Source organism: Diorhabda carinulata, chromosome X, assembly GCF_026250575.1.
Source record: "Diorhabda carinulata isolate Delta chromosome X, icDioCari1.1, whole genome shotgun sequence".
NCBI classification, from domain to species: domain Eukaryota; kingdom Metazoa; phylum Arthropoda; class Insecta; order Coleoptera; family Chrysomelidae; genus Diorhabda; species Diorhabda carinulata.
In genome coordinates this window covers 54124052-54133668 of record NC_079472.1, presented here as the reverse complement: position 1 = coordinate 54133668, position 9617 = coordinate 54124052, and the positions used below count along the sequence as shown (strand labels likewise).

At 31.2% G+C, this 9617-nt stretch overlaps 1 protein-coding gene across 2 annotated transcripts; it reads right to left on the bottom strand.

Moving 5' to 3' along the window:
* Positions 1-1156: 1156 nt before the first annotated feature.
* LOC130902013 (dolichyl-phosphate beta-glucosyltransferase) lies at positions 1157-8650 on the bottom strand. Of its 2 annotated transcripts, XM_057813803.1 has the most exons (6): positions 8484-8650; positions 8247-8421; positions 7512-7717; positions 5040-5148; positions 4733-4976; positions 1157-1416 (listed from the first exon to the last, which is right to left on the bottom strand). In XM_057813803.1, the coding sequence occupies exons 1-6, from the start codon at positions 8541-8543 to the stop codon at positions 1218-1220; spliced, it is 993 nt and encodes a 330-aa protein (XP_057669786.1). In that variant the 5' UTR covers positions 8544-8650; the 3' UTR covers positions 1157-1217. The 2 variants fall into 2 exon arrangements, with proteins under 2 accessions (XP_057669786.1, XP_057669784.1); XM_057813801.1 differs by having other exon boundaries at positions 4733-5148.
* Between the last annotated feature and the right edge of the window lie 967 nt (positions 8651-9617).

The window sequence follows — 9617 nt, the reverse complement described above, 5'->3', positions numbered from 1 at the left end:
AAGTTGACAATCCTATAGAATGATGCTGAGAAATCAGATTCCAATCGATTGCACTTTTGGGACAGGATAGGCAAGCATGAAAACTACTGCTGAATCAAATATAAATGGGTTCACTTCGTCCTTTGGAGGATAATGGGAAGAGTAGGAGGAGCATATAGGAATAAAACATTGCATTTTAATATTTTGGATTAATTATTTGCACATATTGCATATGACCAATTAGTAGATGGGATATTTGCATTTTTAGTGGACAAAGGGTCTAATACTTTATTTTGTGCATGTTCAATATTTATGTTCAGCCGAACAAACATAAAATGTTTTTATTCCTTCTTAATACCATTGTCTACAGAATTACCTAATTTTTGTTTTCAATTAATTTGTCTGTGAAGGACCATAAATGCTTACAAGAATTTATAGTCTTTATGGTATACGATAAGATTTAGTATTTAAGCCAGGTTGTATACTGACCACTCCTAATGGGAACCATTAAAGTCTGTTAATCATATAGTTAAGTGATACAAAGTGTCCCTTTTTTATGTTTCATTAACCTATCGTCTCGGATTACCTAATTTTTGTTTTATATTAATTTGACTGTAAAGGACCATAAATGCCTACAATAATTTATAGTTTTTATTGTATACGATAAGATTTAGTACTTAAGCCAGGTTGTACACTGACCACTCCTAATGGGAACCTTTTAAGTCTGTTAATCATATAGTTAAGTGATACAAAGTGTCCCTTATTTTACACTCCAATAACGTATCGTCACGATTTCCTAATTTTTGTCTTATATTAATGTGACTATGAAGGACCATGGATTCCGTTATTTACCAGAATTTATAGTTTTAATGTATACGATAAAATTTAGTACTCAAGTTAGGTTGTATACTGACCTCTCCTAATGGGAACTAACCTCATAGTTGAGTGATTTCAAGTGTTCCATTTTCATAATTATATTGTATACAATAAGATTTAGTATATAAGGCAACTTGTACACAGACACTTCTTATTAGTTTGAAATTCGTCAAGTACAGTAATCGGTTTAATGAAACCAAGTTTAATTATTTTTTCGCCTAATAAATAGTATTTACAAAGTTGTGAATTGAGTCACTTAACTCAATGGATTTTGATTAATACTTAGAGGAATAGAATAAAATATGAACAATAGTAGTTTTTTATTACATGACTAAAAATATACAATAAATGTATTGATCGAATTAATCTTTTTTAATTGGTTTTATTTTCCAAGCTCCAATAGTGTATCGCAACCAAATAAGTCCTAAATCAACTCCCATTTGTATCCAACTCCATACCGGAGTAACTTTCGAACCATCGATCTCAGTCCATTTAACGGCTACTTCGGAAATAGGAATTTTCAAACTTTGTGCAATATATAACATTTCTACGTCAAACGCCCTGTAACATATCTCCCATCAATCTAATTCTCAAGCACCTGGATGACAAGCAACCTATTTATTGACTAAAGTCGAATCGTGTCAGAAAGTTTTTGAATAACTCTGTGTAACTTCAGCAATTTAATGAGTGAAATCAATGAAAACTTGTTGGATGATCTAACAAGCGGAGGAGCGGCTGCTCAACACGTGGGAGCGAAACATCTTACGCCGAATATATGGATCAGTGTTAAAATAGAGCGCGTGGCGCAGCCGTACAAACACCGAGCTCTACCGGTCCTATGCCCAGAAGTCAAGAGGGCCAGACTCAGATGGCTAGGCCACTTGAAGCGCATACCTGATGAGCGGGAAGTGCGCAAAGCGTATCGGCAGAAGCCAGAGGGCCGGAGACTGTGCAACCGATGGCCGGATGATGTCGAAGAGGATTTTCGGAAGCAAGGTGGAGGGGGTGGAGACGCCGAGCATTGGACCGTGATGATTGGAGAAATGTGGTAGACGAGGCCAAGGTTCTTTGAGGGCCGTAGCACCAGTAGTTGTTGTTTGTTATGTATAATATATCCATCAACAGGACCAATGTAATATTTATTTTAGACTGTTTACCCTCGTTGTTGAAGATAAACAAAGTGGTTCTGAATTATGTCCATCAATTTGTAGAGCTGAGAATACATATAAAAATAGGGTGTTTATTTGTATAAACTTAATAACAAAATGTTAAATTTAAAAAAAGTATTTTCTCTTGAAGTTCCCAAATTCAGTGCATCACTAATTTCAGAACGACGTTCACCAGAATATAATCTTCTAATCATTTGCATTTTAGTTTCCAGTGGAATGTTTTTGCTGGTTATTTTCTTTTCTTGTTTTTTATTATTACCCATGATAAAAACTAAAGATCATGATATTTGTCACTGTATTTATCGTTATAGTATTATATGAATTTATTCACTTACAATAATGTCAAATGATAAAAATGCGTCCGTACAGCACCGCATTTACCTAACCAACACAACTATTACACTGTTTCAGATATTATTTAGAAACTAAGCGCCACAGAACGTACCAAAAAGAAGATCAACTTGTATGTGAATTTCGGCAACACAAATGTCATTCGTCATCAACTTCTGTTTCAAAAAGTTTTCAAAAAGAAGATTGTATAACTTTCTCGAAGTGAAAGGTTTTGAAAGTAACCTAGTTGAGTTGTTCAAGCAGCAAAATTCCAATTATTTGGGATACTGGGAGATAATGGGAGTTCGTCAAGGCTATTAAACATTTCAATAAAGAAAACTACTTGCCAATTAAGGCAATTTTGTTCATTGACAACGCACAATCTCACCTAGACATCACACTATTACAAAGTGGAGAAATCAAAACTGTATTCCTCCCACCCAATGTTACAGCTCTGATACAGCCTATGGGCCAAGGGGTTCTCCAGGCAATTAAATTAGACTATAGTAAGAAATTTCTCCGTTCACTTATTGAGGAGATTCTAACTAAATTAATTGAAAAAATCAAGAAAGTGACCGAGAAAGATGTAGCTTACTGGTCAGTAGTGGCATGGAATTCAGTTACTGATCAGGCTGTTAGAAAGTCTTAGAGGAAGCTATGGACTTCCCTTGACTTTATTGACTCGCCAGATGACAGTTCCAACCAAGGACCCCTGCTTCAAATAGTGAAAAAAATTCCAGGTTGTGGGGAAGCATACGACTCAGACATCGATGAGTGGATGGCAGAAGATGCCGACACCCACGAGGAATGGCCTACAGGGACATAGCAGCAGCAGTGAACCGCCGAAAATCGAGAGCAGTGACGACGAGGAAAGCGGCACCGGTGGCAATGAAGTTGTATCGAACTCCGACGCGTCAGAGCAGAGCTCTATGTCTACACATGCTGACTTGTTGTTTCCACGGCGATGGTGCAAAATCGGATTAACGGGGTTCTAGTGTAATTGGTTTATTTTCTTGTTTTAATTATGAGATATGTTTAGGAAATTTCGATAATATTTTTTTCTTAAATCCCGAAATGATAGTACTATATCATTGTAATGATATTATTTTACTGTTTTTATTTCTGATTAGTATTTATTTATATATTACACTTTTCCATTTGTTTTTTAGAAAAATCTGTATTTTAAAAGAATTATTGTAATCATGTTTATTAATTTTCCTTGGTTTAGTTGAAAATATATGTATTATTTTGTAAATAAACTTGTCGTCCCAGTTCTAAGATATTTTTTATCGTGAATTCAGAAAAGTTCAAAATCGGAACTGGATGCAAATAAATAATATAGAATAGAGTAGATATTCTTTGTTATAAATTCAAATGAACCGCGAAAATAGATTAGTTCTACCACCTACCATCGAGGGCACTGGCATCGAAAATCTGCCATGTTGTTTCCACTGAATAACAACTAAGTTTGCATTTCTTTTTAAGTTATGTTCTGTGCCTAGCACTGCGCACAATTTAGGAGAATCCCCGGGTTGACATAAAAGAGCGCTAAACGAAACAGTGTTAAGCAGAGTCTTAAATATAATTTGAATAATTTCGAGGCGAAAAAAGATTAATAGCCTACAAAGGGTAAGCCTTTAAATCCGCCACTATCTTTATTGAAAAAATATGTAAAACAAAAATCGATGTTCCAACATTTACTTATAATCTAAGAAATCCTTTCAAATATTAGGAAGAACTATTATCTGTGTCCCACTCTGTATATATTTTTTTGTCGAATGTCACAATCAAAAGGCGTTACAGTACAGTAACATCTAAAAATTAGATTTTCCTGCTCCAAAATAAGACAAACATGACTTAAATTTCACATATTTCCACCCAAATTTGATTTAAAAAATCTTTCAATTTATCTATCTACTGACAATGTAACAATTCTCACGTTCTTGAAAACTAAAATAAGAACGATGTATCCCCCTTTGGCCTGCCTCCTGTTTACCTCAAAATGGAACACACATTCCACTACCCATGCCAATGAGAACCAATATCGTAAATTGAATGAGCTTTCTGAATTCTACACAATTATTATTTTCCTCATTAACTCACACGGCTTTTCCAAATTTTTCTAAGCAAACTGTAGAAATCCTAACAAAAAACATCTCTTTTCAGTTGCTATTCGTAAGGTTCAAATTAAAGTGATAATCAAAATTTGAAGATAAAAATTCTGATATTGAAACTTCTAATGTAACTATGTATCATTTGTGTAAATTTTTTTAAAATAAATAAAAATACTTGAAATTTTGCCTGCAATTGCAAACACTCTATAATAGTACAGCTACTATTATGTTTCAAACTTACTACAGACTTCAATTTAAACTCACCATCTTTCAACATGCAAACTATCAAAGCAAATTCTTGAAGCTTCTCTGGTAAGCAATTTAAAACCGCATTGTGTATCTTTCAATCCTCTTACTGTAAAAAGCCACACGAGGAAATGAAAACCATACATCAATATCGTTCTGAAAAAGTTTCTTTTTGCTATGGCTTCTTTTTCAAGATGCGCCCTAGATCCAATAGAAATGGCTAATTTTTCTTCAACAATTGAGGGATTTTTTTGGTAATCATCTAAAAGATAAGTTATTTCAATTAAATAGACATTTTTTATGGAATCGAAAATATTGTTAATACATTTTATTAATTTATAAAGTCCCTCTTCAACTTTAGCTAGTTCGGAAAATTTGGTTGCTCCATCTGCATCTGCAAATAATAATACTGAGCCCCTTGCACTTTGCATACCCTGCAACAAAAATATTGGTAATGGAGTCAAGACACATCAAGTGTACCTTCCTTTTACCACTTGATGATAGAAAACTTATTAAAATATAATTATCGAAAGAAGTCATACCTAACAATCATCTATCAAAATTTCATAAATATGAAACATATATTTTCGTCAATGAAAAAAAAATGCTTGTTAGTGTAGCCTAAATTTATGATAAAAAACAAATTAATCTAGATAGCCGACGGAATTTACTTGTTTTATATTTATAAATAGCAAATGAAAACTGATGGTGAAGCTTATTTTCTTTTATCTGAAAATATTAGTCAGTTGGAAAATAATTTTTAATACATACCTTGAAAATATGTTTTTATAAATATGTCTTAAGTACTATGTGCAAATATTGTTAAAAATATGAAAAAATATTAAAAAAATTAAATTGTAAAAATCATTTTAACTTAACTTAAGGTATCTTCAATAACTTTTTCAAAATTTTTCTAAAATCAAAATTTTCAAAAACTGTTTTGAGGGATATTTTTAGGTATGACTACTTTCGATAATTATATTTTAATAAGTTTTCTATAATCAAGAGGTAAACGGGAGGTCCACTTAACGTGTTTAGACTCAATAATGTTTACAAAACATTTTGAAATAACAGCTGAACATACTTGGTGATGCTTGCTCTATTTATTTTATTACTTCATTCACAGCAGTACTTTTAATCCTGATTATAACCTTGTTAAAAATGATTTAACAATAAGTATTAGTTTCAGTAATATTGATTCAGCATTAGATATTTATGTTAGTTTATGTTGTGTAATATTTAAAACTGTTTTGTTACTATTTAAATAAATTCATTTCTCAATAACATAAAAGTGCAATTGAAGTAAATATTGAGCAAGCTGCATTGTTGTGCAGTTCATAAAAAAGGATTTATCATTATTATATAAGATTAATATCATCCTATATGAATATTATATGTATAAAAGTATCTAAAATGAGTGATTATTTGTGTGTATTATATAGTAAGATTTTTTAGGATAACAGAATCAGAAATACTGAACAAGATGTTTAAACTACCATTATACCAACACTAACAACTACACTGATGCGTGTTTTGATAACCAAGTTATCGTCTTCAGAGACTAAAGGTAAAGCGTTAAGAGTGTGTTCAATATGAATGTCACCAATGCACACTGGGGCGAAACACCAAATTATTGGACATTGTATTTTTATGACCAGACTGAAAAAAAGTTAAACATAAACCCCCATTATTTTTCAACGAGGAATGGATTTCTGTATTCAAATTTAAATTTTGATGTTCAGGTTGGCCCAGAAGACACTTTTTTCTTAATTGGAACCCTATTATTTGATGCATAAATCGATTTCACACCCTATGCTCAGAAACTTTTACTTAGGTAATTTTTTTTATAGGAGCAACCGTATAAAAGGGTTATAGGGTTTTCCAGCAAACCAAAACCCCCCTTTTCGATATAAGAAGGGTTCCATGTACACAGAACTCCTTTTTATTAGGAATATTTTCGAGTTCAATATCTTGAATCTATTGTCCTTATGTCCGAACAAAATATTTGAAATCTATATGGTTTGTTTTAAAATATTTAAAAAACTCGCGTTTTTTGTTCATATTGCTACCAATACTATACCAATACTGAATTTTATTTCTTTATTGACTCTCTTGTTTTTACAATCCATGAAGATTGAAGACAAATATTTAAAACAAAGAAACTGGAATTTATAGGAGTAACATGGGGGACACAATAGATCCTTTGGTTCGCAGTGTATATGATACCCCAATATCTACATACATACATAAGAAAATTTTAAAAAAGTAAAAGATAAAGGAAAAATATTAAAAAGAAATTTTTCGTGTAAAGTGTAAAGTAAACTGTAAGCCTTATATGTAGTTAATTTATGTGGAGGTAGATTTCTGAACCATTTCCGTTATGAGTCTAGTCTGGAGTCTAGAAAAGTTCAAGCTGCATAAACTTAAATTATGATAATAAAGTCAACTAATTGCAATAAAGATGATTCATTAATTTTGGTTCATCAAAATAGCTGTGGTTTTTTAAAAAGGGTCATTTTCCATGGACGGTCGTTTTAATAAGATATCTTAAGTGGAAATTTTCTTTTTAATAAAAATTCGAAATTTAAAATATTGGTCCTATGTCCACCAAATGCATAGGTTCCCTCCACTGTGCAACAGTTCGAAGAATGCTTAGTCACAAAGAAAAGTTAAAAAAGTAGATGGACTCGAAATCTACTTTACCAAAGAGAATATAAGGTGATAAGGTTAGTTTGATACATTATTTGATATTCTATACATTTGAAAGTTTCATCTTTCTGATACCTGAAATTCTTACCAATCTTACAGCTCCTCCTTTACCCCTATTATTCTCAAGATCCAGCACTCTTATTTTATCTGTACTCAGTTTCTTGGAATACTCTTGTGCTATTTTCACAGTCTTATCAGTGCTGCCATCACTTACTACTATTATTTCATATTTAAAATCTGAATTTTTACATCTATTCTCTAAGAATTCTGTACATTCATCCAACATAGGAGGAACTAAAATAGATCAATTTCATAACAAATGTACTGGGATGAAAATAAAATTGCTTCAAATATAATTTTTCCAACTAGCCACTAAATTATCAAATATACGCTATTTATCTCTATTGAAACACATTATTTTTATATAACTCACATATATTTTTACACTTATGATCTTTACTATATTCCTAGATTACCTTTGAATTTCTAATGTCCTAAACAAGAAAATCCTCAACAAAAACGATATTTCAGAGAAATCATATTTTTCAAATATTAGTTTCTTTGATTAATTACTTGTGGTAACCTAAGTATTAAAATATTGTGTCATAGCTATTGAATTTTCATGCCATACAAAAACTGTAGATGATCGAATAATATTATTTTATTTTATAAATTGTTGATTTAGTACTAGTTCCAAGAAATAAATATCCAAACATAGTAGATTGATAATTAGTAAAATAAGAATCCCCCAAATTAAATTGTTGATGTATATATCCAGTGGTAATTTTTAATTAAAGTAACAAATCCACTGAAGGGTACTTACGTCTTGTTTCTTCATTATAAGCAGGTACTATAACACTAAGATGAACTGATGATTTCTCATTGTTAGTTGGAAATTGTATTTCTTTCCCACTAATAGGATCGATAAAATATTTTTCTTTTTTACTCCTAACGACTAAAGGATATGCCTTAGACGTGGCTATTAAAAGGATACAAACCTATGCAAAAACATTTTTATTTAGTTATAATGAAACAAAAAAAAACAGTTTATAATACTTACAGATATAATAACAGAAGTTAAAAAAGCTGTTCCTAAGAAAAATAAAACTTTCAAGTCCATTTTTTGTTATACATATGTTTAGAATTTTTGATTAAGAGAAGTTTTAAGAAAAATTATCTTTCTATTTTCTGCATGGTTGGCAAACAAATTGGACGAGGTTACTTATGTACACATGCTACGATTTGTTTCTTCTTCTCTTCTCATTGATCTTCAAAGTATAAAATAGACAGCTATTTTTTATTGAATGAAATATATCAAGTGAAATTTTATTGGGAAATATATTCGTATATTCATACAAATCCGAAGAATATAATATATAAAATAGCAAGTTTCAAAGAACCTATTTTGGAAAATATTAAAAGAAGCCGTTAGTTAAAATTCTTAAGCCCAATTTTATAAATGTAACTTCAAACTTCGGCTTAACAGATATTGTTTTTTTTTCACGTTTTACAGATGGCGTTTACTAATAAACTCCGGATAAACATTATCGGCGGTCTGGGGGTACTTTTAACTTCAGTTTAACATGAAACGAAGAATCCGAACCTAACTCTTTCATATTGTTTACATTTCTACAATATTATAAAGGATTTTAGTAGAATGGTTGAAGATTCGTAGTTTATATTTCATAAACTCGACGATGATGATGAAGAAATTATCAACATTGTTGATACGGCGAGAAAACAAAAAGTTATTCGTTCTACAGCGAATCTTAAATTATCTTTTATTGGATTCGACTGTTTCTTTGTATTTTTTCACCAGGTTAACCAAAAGTATTACTTCATAGAAATTGTAGAATTCTTTTTTTTCGTACAACTTGCTCAAATAATTCAACTTTAGAAAAAATATCCGAAAAATTTTGGTTATATTTGTGACAGAAAAATGTCTGTTTAACTGTGATCTTTGCAGTAGATTAATCTTGGTTTAAACTAGTGTTCAAACCATAGTTTGAGGTTGTAAAATTGGCCCTTAATAAAGTATACTATAGGCATAAACCACCTTTTGATATCGGTGATCTCTAATCATAGGGCTTTTCGGAAACTATGACCCTGGATTAAATAGATCATCTGATTTCGGACTTTAACCAGAGATAACTAACACCGTCTGTGTTCTTAATCCAGAACGAGGTTTTGATCA